The sequence below is a fragment of the Argentina silus genome (genome assembly GCF_951799395.1).
Source record: "Argentina silus genome assembly, chromosome: 12".
Taxonomy (NCBI): domain Eukaryota; kingdom Metazoa; phylum Chordata; class Actinopteri; order Argentiniformes; family Argentinidae; genus Argentina; species Argentina silus.
Genome location: NC_139666.1, coordinates 10,447,517 through 10,462,741, shown reverse-complemented (window position 1 = coordinate 10,462,741; position 15,225 = coordinate 10,447,517). Strand labels below are relative to the sequence as shown.

General features: G+C 45.3%; 1 protein-coding gene across 1 annotated transcript in view; it reads right to left on the bottom strand.

Annotated features, from left to right (window-relative positions):
• tanc1b (tetratricopeptide repeat, ankyrin repeat and coiled-coil containing 1b) overlaps nucleotides 1-15,225 on the bottom strand; it is a 101,483-nt gene that overhangs the window by 24,929 nt on the left and 61,329 nt on the right. The window contains exons 8-11 of the mRNA XM_083681645.1: nucleotides 7,710-7,832; nucleotides 5,720-6,001; nucleotides 5,001-5,161; nucleotides 763-994 (exon numbers count right to left, since the gene is read on the bottom strand). Coding sequence (XP_083537771.1) covers nucleotides 763-994; nucleotides 5,001-5,161; nucleotides 5,720-6,001; nucleotides 7,710-7,832 — 798 coding nt within the window. The remainder of the gene's footprint in view (nucleotides 1-762; nucleotides 995-5,000; nucleotides 5,162-5,719; nucleotides 6,002-7,709; nucleotides 7,833-15,225) is intronic.

Below are 15,225 nucleotides of genomic sequence, written 5' to 3'. Positions count from 1 at the left end.
ATATTCACCACACACATTGGACTCACGACTGCTTGGAGAGTCAGTATTCTGCCTTGACAACAATAACACAAAATCACTTCGTTTGGTTTAGCTTCAATTAAAATCAATACGATGTCACAGCCCACACAGGAATGATAGTCAGAAACAATTACCAATGTCCCCAGAGAGCCCCAGCTCTGGCAGTAAGGCCACAGCTTAACCCATTTAACTCACATATTTCAGTTGCTTTGTGTGGAGATGGAATTCTCATCTCTCACTAAATGGTTTCTGGAGTGACCTTAAGTAGCATTCTACCTGATGAGACATAAGAGCACCCTGGGTCTGTCAGCATCTGCAGTTGCAAAAGGATCTCTGAGCAAACTTGTGGATGAAATACAGTTCCAATAGAACTACTGTAGCTAGCTACAGTACAACCTCTGAAGCTAAAGAACATAGCCTGTGTGAGCTGTTTTTCAAGTTCTGGTCCATAAACATCCTCACAACAACTACGAAATACAATATTTTTTACAAGATAAGGACCAGTTTAAAATAATGATATGAAATCAGCAAGCAATAGAGGAAGTTTTTTTGTAGCATAGAAAATTACTGTTAAAGGCAAAGCTTTGAATGATGAACATCAGGGAGAGTTGGTCATTGAGAGGAGAGAGAGAACAGGGGCAGGTTGGAGAGTTGGTCATTGAGAGGAGAGAGAGAACAGGGGCAGGTTGGAGAGTTGGTCATTGAGAGGAGAGAGAGAACAGGGGCAGGTTGGTGAGTTGGTACCTTTGCGGAGGTTGGCCAGCGGCTCCAGCACGCCCCTGCGGAAGGCAGCCATTGGATCCTGGACGCAGGAGCGCAGACTCAGCATGCTCTGTAGGTGGGGCTCTTTCAGAAGCAGCTCTCTGTAGGCAGTGAGCTGGTGCGCTCTGCACAGCAGGGCGGCGATACTGTGCACAAACTCCGGTACCAGGCAGGTGTAGGTGTTGTCAGCCTGGCAGTAGTGGTATGCAACCACCTGGATGGAAAATGAAGAATACATTTTTTTTATACATTTAGTCGATTTAAAACAGTGACTTTCAACTTTGGTGCATTACAAAACCATACTACACTGAGAACAAGAGTGAGAAGATTACATTGTTGTTTTTAGTTGCTAATAATCTTGGAAAGCTGGCTGTGCGACCTCAAAGTATGTGTAAAAGCCAATAGGCTTGTTGACTAAAAAAGCATTTGAAGCAATAAAGTAGCTAAGTATACCAACTAAGCTGCCCATGACCCCATTATATTGTTGCCATGACACAATTGAATTCTGAGGTGAGAAATACAGTACAAGGCGATTTTCTGGTCTGAAAACAGCGCAAGGTTGGACCTTGCAGGGTGACCTTCAAACAAAATTGTGTAACCCCCACAGACATAAGTAACAATAACCTGCTCCAGCCCATCTGAGCAGGTGTCATCTCCCTTCCTATTCTCACTCCATAGACGCGACGATGAACAAGCTGAGTAAGCTGAAAAAACCTCAAATAACCTCCATACCAAAACACTGGATCCCAGATGGAGTTTCTAAAAGTAGGATGTACCTTCACTTGTACTGAACAGGTTTATGTGTTCACTTCACGGACGTCTGATTTGGAGAGGGTAGAGGGATGGGGAGGGCGGAGGTGGGGAGGCCCTGGGGGATCTGTGACTCTCTCTGTCCTAATTACACTCCAACCTGGAGGAGCTGACACACTTTCCCAGGGACAGGGGAGAGAGGGGAGGGAAGGAGGAGGAGCAGGTGACTGCTGGCGGATACTGCACAGGCACAGGCACCACACACGTAGCCTCAGCCTCTCTGCCTGGCTGGTTGGCTGGCTGGCTGGCTGACACGACTGCTGTCCCCAACCACAATGACGACAACACTTTTGAGAGGTCAGAGAAGTGGTTGGCCCAGAAGAACACAGTCATTATCAAATTAAATATTATAAATGTGGCCATTCAGATTTCTTGGACTCAAACCACTGAGTAAATCACACCCACAGTGACATCTGAAAACGGACATATAATCCACATGAACTAATAAATCAGGAGTAAGCACTTTACCCGTACCAAAGTGACGCCCCCAGACCTGGAATGATCTTTGTCATTGATAGTGGACTGGTAGAGGACTTGGCACATGACTGTAGGACAGGCGGGCACCTTGAGGCAGAGATGCCTGGGCTGCCTCTATAGCTGCGTCTTCATTTCCTGTGATGTTTTATTGGTAGGGTCGTGAAATTTTTGGGCGGCGGTTGATCGTCATGCAAGTATTCGTTATAACAAAAACAATTCTATATAACAGCATGCAGTCACTTCTATAGCTGAAAACGACTTGACCTGTGGACCATCAAAGTAAAAGCGAAAGTAGAGCATTACGCTCTCCCTTTGGGAGGCGATGGAGACAGTTAGGTAGATGGATTAGGGTAGCAAAACAATTGTTCATAATCATTACTTTACATTCCAGCTATTGGGCAAAGTATATTTATATTAATAAAATAAAAGTTGTTTTCACCGTTGTCCACGTATAACTGTGTAACCGGCGGTCGCCGTGTAACTGTCACGGCCCTAATTATTGAATCCTTTTCCTTGACGGATTACGCTCCTCACTACTTGGACAGACGGGGTTAATAGGGATAGCTTGTTCTACACCTCCTCTGGGGGGAAACTTCCTGGTCCGACACAGCTTCTTTGAGTCGGGCAGGCCAAGGATATCAATCTGCAGTATAGAGTCTTAAGTGGACTTGGAGAATTCTCTCAGTCTGCTTTTTTACAGAGTAAAATGCTAAAGCAGTCCAAGGAGGACCATTGGCTAAGTACTGCTACCCAGCTCCCCTGCCAAGAGGCCTTTCGCTGTATGGGAATTATGGGAATTATAAGGATACCAAGAAATCATTTCTAGATAATAATGTGTTCACTGGAAAAAGGACAAAAGAACCTTGCTTTGCTAGCGACATCCTAAACACAATTCTATTGCGGTTACACACTGTGTGTTTGCGCTCTGCACAGTGTTGTGTACTGAGAACAAGCAGAATTGGACAGATGTCAATTTCTGAGATGGGGAGAAGAAAAAGCACATAGCTCATCAAAAGAACCTCGTCAATGAACCATAGACGGCTGGAGACATGCTTCTAAAGGTGGATCCTCTGCAGTACAACTGAGTCGTGACTGCAGCGACTTTGTAATGCAGATAACAATGCCCCAAAACTGCCTGATTGAACCTCCAAAAGCCCATCAAATACTACTGGCTGCATCAGTGGCTTGGATATGAGGGTGATGTCTACGAGAACCATCTCCTTTACATTTAGCAGTGATGAGAAAATATGTTCTATGGTGCTGCAGTATGCTGCAGGAACAGATTTCCTTCGAGTTCCCTCTTTCTGTTCAATAACAAGCAAGCATCTTTTTTTTTCCGTCTAGTTTTAAAGGACCTCTACCCTTCAGCTTAAGACCAAGAGTGAACAAATGTCATGGGTTTGAAAGTTGTAGTTAAGTTAACATGTACAGCATGTGAAATAGTATGCTGGGCTCCAAGATGGATATCAGGGAGCTCATCTTCTTCTAACAACACAAGCTAATGAACATCATCAAATAAGGAGCTATAGTACATGTCAGATGGTTATTTACAAAGCTGCAGGAAGGCAACTTTCAGGAAGGGAACAATTAGGCAGTATATATATAAACTGTAATCACGCTTCAGAAAACCCAGCAGGGTTCCTTAGAGGCAATTTCAACATGAGCAGATCCAATATATTAGACTTAATGAGTGTAAACAGGTGTTGATGCCGAAATCACTGTTGACATTGTTAACATGAATGGACACTTACTGGAATTAAACAGGAGCTTTTACAGAGCTAATGCTGACAAGATAAGTTTCATATTATTCCCTTTGTTTAATGTTAATCATGTGTATTGTTACCAGAGAAGATAATGACAAGTTGTTCAAACCAAAACCTATGGTGGAATAAAGCTACAACCAGGCTATTCTGTGTTGACTATTGTCTCACGCTCCATGAAGCTGCCATCCTCCATCTTCTTAACTGTGAGCCAGAATCCTTCTGATATGGGCAATTTACTCTACCCTGAAGCCTCTCTGACCATACTGCTAACATGTTCCCTTGGCAACACGGAGGCTTAGTCCAAGGGGAGTCTTGCATTGGCCCATACATTCACGTCATTCTCCTCTCTCTGTGAGTGACAGGAGAGTGCCCAGCCAATCACAACATGTTAAAACATCTGGAATGGGGTTCTCAACCTTTCCCTCTGCATTAGATTAGAGATGCATAGCTGAAAATGAGACACCAGAGACCCCATGTTGGATTTCACCTTCATGTGATGAAGGGAATGGTGAGGTTGTTTAACTAACCCATTTCTCCTCAAATCAAACCACCTCTATGATGTGGGAATTCATCTCCCCAGAGACCTGTTGTGTGATTGTCTTCTATAAACCTGGAGGAACCCCTGGGGTATCTTTAATTCACTGGCTTGATATAATACAGAATGAATGTAAACAAACATAAATCAGTCGGGTGCTCCAGCAGTGTCGTGTTTGTGGACAAAAACTCATGCATACTAAAGGAAACGCACAATATGAAAGGACATGACTCAGAAAAAACCTGTAATATCCCTGCTAGATCTACAGGGGGGAAGGAGTAATATTATGAAGTAATTCTTGAGAACACAGATTTTTATTTTAAGTTATATAGGCCCTAATCGCCCTCAACCACTTCTTTACTATACTGAGATAGATAGGCTTCACCGTAAAAAAAAAAGAATGTCCTCCTTTCAACCTGACTTGTGGAATAAGACACTGATTACAAGCTACCTAGCGCTATAAAAGAGTTAACAGGCAAACGTAAGACCTACATAGTCACCATAATCATGAAATACTCAGACCAACTTTAAAAGGAGAGCTGCAGTTTCCTTTCAATGAATCCCAAAGTGACAAATGTGATATTGACAGTGCTGGGTTTGGTTTGTTATAGGCTTGGGAGCCTGCGGTACTGTACCTTGGTGGCGAGGCGTTTGACGGCTTCCTCCTTGCGTCTCTGGATCTCGGGGGTCCCGGGGCAGCTGTTGTTGTTGTTCCGCAAGGTGTTGGTGGCACTGGGGGGCGGTGTGGGCTGGGGAGGTTGGCTGAGGGGAAGGTCTGTGCTGGAGGAGGCCCCACCTGGGAGGACAGAGTCAGTCAGAGGGTAAGTCTTCATCTGGATGCCTCAAGGAGGTTTAACTGCATGCTGTAAGTTTACATTGATGTATTCTACATACATACACTGCCATAGATAGCCTATTAAGTGTTATGACGTATTAAGCTAGATACGACCATAAAATTAAAGAATCAAGAACCATAGAATCAAAGCCCATAGAATTACATCAGTGTGTCCAAGGTTGTCTCCTTTAAGCAAACATATAGCATTCAGAGGCAGTACCATTCAGCCTACAAAAACCATTGTCACTGTGCTGTACAAACTGTAGAAATGAGTGAGGAGTAAAAGGTGTCAGGTGGTTAGTGCTGCTGTAATTTTGACCATTACATGTGACAACCAACAATCAAATCTCCTTTATGTAACACTCTCTGTACACATCCTCAGTCAGCCCCCTGACTGAATTTGGTTTCTATTGGTTTACATTGACATCTTTGGTGCACGAGAGCCTGGGTGTTGCTTGGCAGTCTTTGGTGCCTCTTCTGGACAATAATCTGCGGCAAAAACGGGATTAGAATCCTTACTTTTTGGCGACGCACTGGGGCTGTTGGAGGCAATCTGGCGCATGCGGCCGCCGTGACAGCTGAGGGCCACCAGCCGGGAGATGACAGCCGTTTTGCCGAAGCCCACATTGCCCACGACGACGGCGCCACGGTTATCTGCGGACTCGCTCCCCTTCAAGATGTCCTCCAGCTGCTGGAAGAGCCAATCGCGGCCCACGAACACAGAGTCTGTGGTGATGCTGGGCACCTCGAACAGCAGTGGCTTGAGCATGATGTCCACCGGCTTGTAAGGAGAGAAACGAGCTGCAGGGGACAAAGCGGACAAACCATTAGTAATATTAAAAGATGCATATCACAGTCTTTACACTTTACAGATTAATTGAAAGTCCCCTGCATCTTTATATAATGTGGGCAAAACGAGCTGGACGGACACGTGTCAGACAGACCCATTATTGGAAGCGGGGATTACAGATTAGTAAATACTTCAAATGAATTCATGACATAATAACCTGGAACGTTATATAATGTATGACGCATTCCCACAGGTATTGAAAAGCAGTGGCCAAAAAAGCAGTCACACACGAGCTTCAGCTCTCTTTCGGCAAAGATGACATGACGCAATAAACGCACAACACCTCTCTCCATTGCAAAAGGGACACGTGCCGAGATCAAACACGAACACACAGACGCAGACCAATCAGAATCCAGAGACCACGCTCCGAATTCTAGAGACGTCTACGATACGAAACGAGCGCGCCGTCGCGTCACCGCTTCTCTTTTCATCTTCGCGAGTCTTTGTGAGTCGGGGATCGTCCCTCAGATCATTTGAGAGAATGAAAAGTGTCCCGTGGTCTGTGGCTGTCAGGACAGTTAATCAACGGTAGTAATCGCAGTGTGCTGCAGGCCTGTTGTGAGGTATGTGACAGACGGTCAGCCTAACGAAAAAACACCTGCTGCAGGCCAAATTCTCTCTCAGGGTCGTTAGAGAGGGGGAGGAGATGGCTACGGCCTGCCTGGGTCGCAGTGTCCACTGCCACGCAAACGTGTGCTATTTACCTCTGCTGCATCTCTCGCTTTTTCTCTTTCTTTTAGCCTTCTCTCTCTCTCTCTCTCTCTCTCTCTCTCTCTCTCTCTGTTTGTAACTGTGTAACTGCTATCCTACAGGGCAAGCTCATCCCTGACTGTGTCTCTCCCACACACCTCTGTTGAGAGATAACACAGTACCCCACCATCGCCAGTCCGATGTACGCTGGGAATTGCGGTTCAGTTGGAGAAGCATTCAAACTGCTTTTGGCAATAGTGGAGGTGTATGGCAAAGGTTTGCAATTTACAAAAATCAAATTGTTTCATCAGATTGCTTACTAAGTCTGGAAAGCCTATCATTAATGTGGACTGTTGCGCAATGCAGAGGTTTGTTCTGTCTGTCAGGGGGATATGAAAACTAAACCATTTACATAATGTTAACCACTCTGTATTGACAGCCAGTGCAGAAGAAGAAAAAAAATAGGGTTAAATGTGTTAAATATGCATGCATCTAATGATGTCATATTACATTATTCATACGACTGATCAAATATGAACTCCCTGGGATATCTTTCAATGAGCGCTGCGATTTAAAAAACTAAGAATTCTACATGGTGTTAGCAGCATAGATGCTGTCTGAAAATTGGAAATGATGGAGGCCGATATTGTACCTGTGTCGTTGTACTTTGTACCTAGACATGAAGTAGCACCACTACTGTGGAGGAGTCAGGCGATACAATTCTCCTACAGTAGGTTTCTATGTTCAGGTTTCAAGTTGATATGAATGCAGTGGCTATTCAGTTCTAGTAGTAAGGCTACTGTACATGCATGCTGTACTCACACTACTTAGATTATCCTGATTATAGGCGAAACGAGATCCTAAGACATTGTTACGGAGTAGTAAAGTTCCTCTCTATGGCCTATGTTGGGGAGTTGTTACTGTATTGTGTGTAGGGTTCCCATGTTGTTATGGAGTGGTCAGTCCTACCTTTGGAGTCTTGTGGTGCCCGTCCTCCAGTATTGTGCCAGGGCAGGCGAATGGACGTCCGCAGGGGAGTGTTGCGCTGGTCATCAAGATAGCCCAGGTCTTCCAGCTTGGTGGAACTGGTGGCTGCAGAGAGACGTGAGAGATAGAGAGAGAGAGATGTGAGCAATGCACCTTTTTAGCCTCAATGACGGTTACTGCCACAGACTGATGGCCATAAAATACTCCCCCATAACAAACAAACCAATCTTTGATCGCTAAACCCCAAAATGACAACATTTCATAAAAATCTTTTTAAGCACATCCCTCTCCAGGGCTTGTAGTCCTAGTTTGTAAACAGACAACTTTCTAACCCATTTGAGAGAGAAAAGGGAGTTCAGAGAGAAGGAGAGGGGACATGAGTGAGTGAGACACAGATCCAGTGTGACATCTCTGAGGCTGAATCTCCGACAGAGGAGAGTGAATGGGAGTCGGGCCAGTGGACAATGCTGGCATTTACAGTCCCCTGGAGGTGGTGTGTGCACTGGGCAGGTACAGTATACCTGACAGGAGAAGGGGGCAGTGGCCCTGTATCCCTCCTTTAAAACCCCCCATTCCCCTGCTATGATTCAAGCTGACAACTGAAGAGGATTCAGTCAGAGGTCTCTCCCCCACAGACACCCCTGTGTAGTTGAGTACAAAAAGGATAACCCAAATACAACCAATACTGATGTCAGAGAGTACAGCAGAGAGTTCACAGACACACACACACACAACGATTGTAATTACTCTGGTATTGTCTGCAATTATTCTTTGTATACTCTCCCGTATGAGACATCCTCTCACAACAATAAACAGGAGACATACAATACCATCACCATGGAGACATGACCGTCCCCCACTCGTCCTCTTGAAAGAGAGAATTAAAGTCCTGCTCTCCACTTCAAGGACCTCAACTGGGTGGACGGACGGACGGACGGACGGACAGACAGACAGACAGACAGACAGACAGACAGACAGACAGACAGACAGACAGACAGACAGACAGACAGACAGACAGGACACTCTCTTCACTAACTTACTCTCTGGAATGTTCTACTAATTAGAACCCATCTGGTGACAACAACTGAGCCAAGACACACAGCACCAATAGGAAATAAAAAGCCCCTGTTAATTAATCAGGCATTTTAATTCCACATGCAGCAATTATTATTTTGACTGGAAATTAGAATAGGATAAATAAAAGCTCTGCCTGGTATGGCAAACTGTAATTCTGCATGCACCATCAAAGGTCTCTCAATGCAGCAGCCAGAATGTTAAAACTGCTCATTGCTCTGCACTAAAACACTGCCAACCTGTCAGCACTCCCTCACCGCCCTCGCCCCCCACTCCTCCCCGAAGAGCAACTTACAGTCAACAGCAGAGCCAGAGAGCTGGGCAGGACAGCAGGCATTTAAAAACACTCATTCCCTGCATGGAGTGGGCAAGCAGACAGGGTGGAGGCCCCCTTAGCGAGAGCTCCGGAGAATCCGCCCGGTGGCTCGGCTCATTGGGGGGTACCCAAGTGATTCTTCTGCCCCAGCGAGCGCTCCCATCGATGCACACTGGCAGCATTCAACTGGTGACTGGGCTTAGCACTTCACTGCTCGCCGCTTCTCTCTCGCTCTCTCTCTCTCTCTCGCTCTCTCTCTCTCTCTCTCGCTCTCTCTCTCTCTCTCTCACTCTCTCTCAGCATCCACAGCATTAGCGGAGGCAAAATGAATGCAGCGCTGTACGGGAAGGTGAGAGTCCCCGTGTCCCCTCCCCTCCCCTCCCACCCCCACCCTCCACACAGATTTTGGCAAGTGGAGGAGGAACAGAGTGAATAAAGCAAAAGACAAAACAAATAAAAAAGGAGGAATAGAGAGAGTGAGCGCTGCGCTGCTCTCCAAATGTGGCTGATTACAGTTTGCACTGGGCAGCCGGAGAGGAATTAATCAATGATCCTCCCTATACTGCTGTCACAGAGGGAGGGGGGGAAATAAAGGGAGGAAGAGAGTGAGGGAGTGAGAGAGAGAGAGGGAGCGAGAGAAAGAGAGCTTAGAGGAGGGCATATGAGGAGAGGAGGAAGGGAAAACATGAGGAGAGAAGGGAGAATGATGTAAGGGAGAGATAGAGTGCGAGAGGACATGAGAGGAGGAGGGTGGGAAAGACGGAGGGAGAGGAATAAAGTTGAAAGTCCATGCAGCAATCCAGCTCTAGCGCATCAGTCAAGCCCCATGCTGACATTAGTGGGCTGCAGTGAGATTACACTTCTTCTCACCCTCCCTCCCTCCCTCGCCCTCCCTCCCTTCCTTCCTACCTCCCTCCCTCACTAACAGCAGACCCATTGAAATCGGCGTCTCTGGATGATCATTATGAAAGCTAAACACCTACCAGACATCACTTTGTCTTTTTGTGCTAAAGCCATAGAACGCAGCCGCCTGAGATGAGTCACTCAGTACTTTGTAACTTGTGGTAGAGTAGAAGAGCCTTGGGGTGGATTGATCGATCCAACATTTTCGTGCAAAATGTTAGATTGGTGATCGGCTGATATTCCTTTAATTTGTCCGATGCAGCGAACCGATCTATGACGGATAAAGACGTGAGGCAAATTTCTCTACAGTGAGTTGTCGTTGGCGCTGCTGGCACATACAAATGTCTACACTGGGTGCCGGGGTATTATTACAATGGAGTCATATTCTGAGGAGTTGTGTCGAGGCAGATTACATGGAAGCGAGAAGCAGAGAGAGATTTTTCCCCCCTCAGCTGTGAGAGAATAAGACAGGGAGGGGCTGCACTCACACACACACACACAGACATGTCTCACGCACACACAGACATGTCTCACGCACACACACACAGACACACACACACACACACACACACACACACACACACACACAGAGCCACGGAGCAGGGGAGAGAAGCAATATCTGTTCTTTTCTGCCTGTTGATTATTCATTTACTTTTCGTTGTGGATGATAAAGTTGGTAAAGTGACAGAACAAAGCCGATTATTGCCAAGATAACACCAGTCCCTGCAACTCCACTTTCCACTGCAATCAATCAAACAAACCCCGGATGGATATCGGCTATCGATACTGTGAGCAGAAGATACTGCAAATTGTGTTGATACCGAAATCGGTATCGATCCCCCCAAAAACAGATTAGTTCATCCCTAGTCTGTAATAGAGCTTCCAGCAGCCAGCATGGTGACACAAAAATGCAAATCCTGTAATTTCAGAAGAACAAAAATATTTCTGCTCTGAAGTAATCTTTCTTGTTTTTCACATTTCTTTCAAGGCCAATTTTTTCCGCAGGGTGTACTCTCTCTCTCTCTCTCTCCTGATCTCTCTCTCTCTGTCTCTCTCTGTGTGTGTCTCTCTCTCTCTCTGTGTGTCTCTCTCTCTGTGTGTGTGTGTGTCTCTCTCTCTCTGTGTCTCTGTCTCTCTCTCTCTCTCTGTGTCTCTTTCTCCTTTCCCTATTCTTAGCTGATCGTCTGTATAAATATGATACCTTGAAGTCTGTGCGTTTGCAGCAGCTTTGAAGCTCTCCAGATGTGTCAGGCTTCACTCTGATGAAAATTGGGATTCTTTTATTTTCTTTTTTGGGGTTTAACCTTTGAATCCCTCTGTTCTTTTTCTCCTGTGTCGGATCAGGAGGGTGGTTGAGCGGCACTGCTGCGAGCCTGGCATGTTTGCCTGTACCTCTCCCAGAGCCTGTGTGTGTGTGCGTGTGTGTGTGTGCATGTTTTCTTCATGAGCAGGCACTGATACAAACGTCTTCAGAGGACTCCTGCCATTTCCCACCTCAAGTCCCCTCTCTAACACAGCAACGTCAAAATGTCCTGAGCTTGATGAAGTGCAAAATGGAATTGAAGTGGTTTACACACAGGATTAGCACGTAACAAACTGAACAGATTACATGCAATTCTTCTGGCTGTCGCTCAGAGGCTAGTAATCTGCTTGTTTGTTCATAACACAAGAGAAAGTCAAAAAATTGACTGTTATCATCTATACTAGATGGGTCTACACAGCATCCAGACATGAGCTAGGATTTTCTTCTATTTCATATGGACACATTTCTGGTTATCAAATATAAATCAATCAACCAAACATGTTTCATATGGAATTTACAAGGAGCAAGCTGTTCCACTAGTCATCCTAGAGTCTGTGCCTGGTTAAATCTAACCTGTTAGGGTGGTGCAGTTAGCAGGCAGCACACTGCAGGGAGCATAGCCCAATACAGAGCAGCACTAAAACACACCTCTGGAAGCAGAACAACGTCAGTGGAGCAGAAGCTCTGCATTCACAGCTTGATTCACAAGGCTGGCCACGCCATACTGCAGTCAAACTAGAAGGACTAATTGTAATTCAATGTTAAAGGAAGTTAATTTAAAAAAAAGAAGTGAAAATTTACACTGAGGTGACTGGAGACCTGAGCCTGGACCCAGATCAGGATGTGCTGCAGCTAATTCCTCTGAGTATAGTTGTCATGCCTAACATGTATTGGAGAGCCTGGCAATGATTGCCAAAGGAGTGGGCTAAAGCACACATAGATCTGAGACAAGAGTACTATACAAGATGGTCAACCCACAGTATCAAGACACTGAGAGGCATTTCTGAGACATTCTGCTACAGTCGAGTCCCACAAATCGTTGTTTCCCAATCCCAGCACATGGATCTAGCCCACAATGCTAACACAAGTGGGACTTGCCAGTCAAAGTGGACCAGATGGCTCACTGGAGGCAGATAGCAGATAACACGCTGTGCTTCCTCAGACATTGGGCACACAGCCGCATCTCCACAGGTTCTGATACGTCGATGAGCGCCACTGAGCTGAATGCTAACTAGCTGTTCAAAATTGGAGCAGATTGATCCCTCTGGAGATATACATCTTTGTCCAGCTCTAACCTTCAACCAGTGACTACACTCTGAGATAGAACGTTTCAGCTTACGTCAATGTGACCTTTTAAAAGGCGCAGCAGAAAGAAAAGGCGTATTATAGATGTCAATCATGGTGTCTTTCAGTCTCTCAACTATGGCAGTCAATGTCCAGTAATGGTCCAAGCTGACTAAATAAAGGCCATGTGAAGAGTAGACATACTGTACAGAGTCAACTATAGGAATACTGAGAATCTGTAGACACCCTCCAAATACAGGAATAGGAGATGTATACAACCATACCACCGAATCATCACATATATATATATAAAAAACACATCAGATAAAACAATAACAGTTGATGAAACCTAACAGTGTTTTATCACCTCATGCACAGCGCTGGTTTAAAAGACAAAAAAAAAAAAAAGACAAAACAAACATGCTTTTATGATTGGAAATAATTGCGGTGCAATGTAAGCAAACGTGGGTAACATCTGGGGGTGAGTCCATCTGAACCAGGTGGAGCTGACATCAGTCTGAGTGATGAAACACATCTGTGTGATCCAGTCACCTTAACCTTGGGTTATTCTTATAACATCTGTATGGAGAATGAGTCAGTGACCCTGACCTTGGGCTATGCTCATATACGGCCTGTGTGGAGTCACCTTGCTGTTTGGCTAACTCACTTAGCGTTTCTACGGAGACATTTTAGACTTTTTACATTTTAGTCATTTAGCAGTAAGTGAATCAACTATACATCACAGTCATCCTAAGCAAAACCTTCCATATGAATAAGTACCACAAGCAGTCACAGTGTTCAGAGAAAGTAAGAAAACAAGTATGTTTTGTATTTGTTTTTATGCAAAACTTCAGGTACTGTACAAGTGAGTATGTTTGGGAAGTGTTAAGGGGTGGAGAGGTCTGGGGAGGAGGAGCCCAGGTGGAACCTAAAGAGATGGGTATTTAGTCTACCGTAGAAGATACTGTAGGTAGTGACTCTGCCGTCCTGACAGTGGTGAGAGCCTGAGAGACAACTCACCAGTAACCAGGAGACTGGTATGTGCTCTGGTAGCAGCGCGTATGACTGTTGGCATGGATACTGGGGTAATCACTTCTCTCAACAAGACACCATAACACAGGGGGCAGTGGGCATTCGACTGCGCATGACAAAGGTACTGTCTGGGCACTGCACCATTCAACTAGTGCCAAGTTGAATTGCCCTATAAACTATGCAGTCACAGCCAATCCACTGCCAATGAGCCTAATGTCGATTCTCTGTCTGACAGACATTTCCTCCAATAGTTCAACAGGAGGTTTCTAAACCACATAATTCCTGTGGCCAGTCATATAGTAGCCTCTGACTCCCTAATCCTCTCTGAACGGCTTAACTGAGATGACTTTCAAAATAGATTTCTTATTATTTGAGCCGAACAAAGAATGTAGGACACTTTAAGCTCAATTCTTGTCAGAAAATGCCTTAAATCTGCACTGGATACAGTAGACAAATCCACCTGAACACAACGTAAAAGGTATCAAATTGAATTTCAACCAAAATCAGAAGATCTTACAATGACAAGACCACTTTATGCCTTGCTCCGTCTACTTACAGTAGAAGCATCCTCACACGAGAGAGGGGTGCAAGACCTTTTTCGGCTGCAGCGACTCCATCCATCCATCCATCCATCCATCCCTCCCTCCCTCCCTCCCTCCCTCTCATTTAGTAGTCATCTCTCTGCAGCCGCCACTTTACATGCAGTAATAACATTTACATATTTGGTATCCGTTACAGAGCCCGTGTCAAAGGCAATTCTGTTTGAAGTCAGTGGCACCTGTGATGGGGTTTGTATTGGGAGAGAGCCATGTAGGAGGCAGTCAGGCACAGAAGCTCTTCCAGGACAGCGTCTCTTCATTCAGTATCACAGTGGAGGGCAGTGCCTCCAAGAACTACTGAGGAACAGCTCTTGATGCGTACAGTACATGTACAGTAGTTTAGGAGAATATGACTTTATTTTTATGGAAGAATTTATTCAAATCTGGCATTCAAAAAACACTTTCATGCCAATATAGGCTGCTGCTGTTGGCATGATATGGCGATTCTGTAGAGTTGCTACTGTAGGCCTGTAGTAGTATAAGAAAAATAATGATTTGTGAGGACACAATTACAATTCAGAAAGAAGAATGTTTCATAACTAATCCACGTCTCAATCTTCAGCTAATCCAGCGCCGGAAATTATAATGCGAAAGCATGAAAGCAACACACAACAATATCCTGACCGGCCCTTTCCTAAGAGAATGTGACAGAGACGGAGTCTGTTGCCAAACTTTGAGCAGCTGGAACGTTCCAGCGCTGCTCATGTATCCCCATATCCTCCGGCGTTTTCATCTGGGTTCATTTCCCAGCCACAACAATGAAAGACGGAGGTGTGACAGCTGTCAGATTATAGGTCAAGCTGCGTGACATCATCGCTGAGTTATGATGAGGCTTTATTTGTAATGAAACCCAGAGTGACAAAGCCTCATTGCATTCCCAATTGCACGTCACTTGAACTGGTGTTTTTTTTTTTTTTTTAATAAACAAGCTGCGATGCCCGTTTGTACTGTGATGGCTCTGTGCCAGTTTCGAAGCCTTCATAAGTC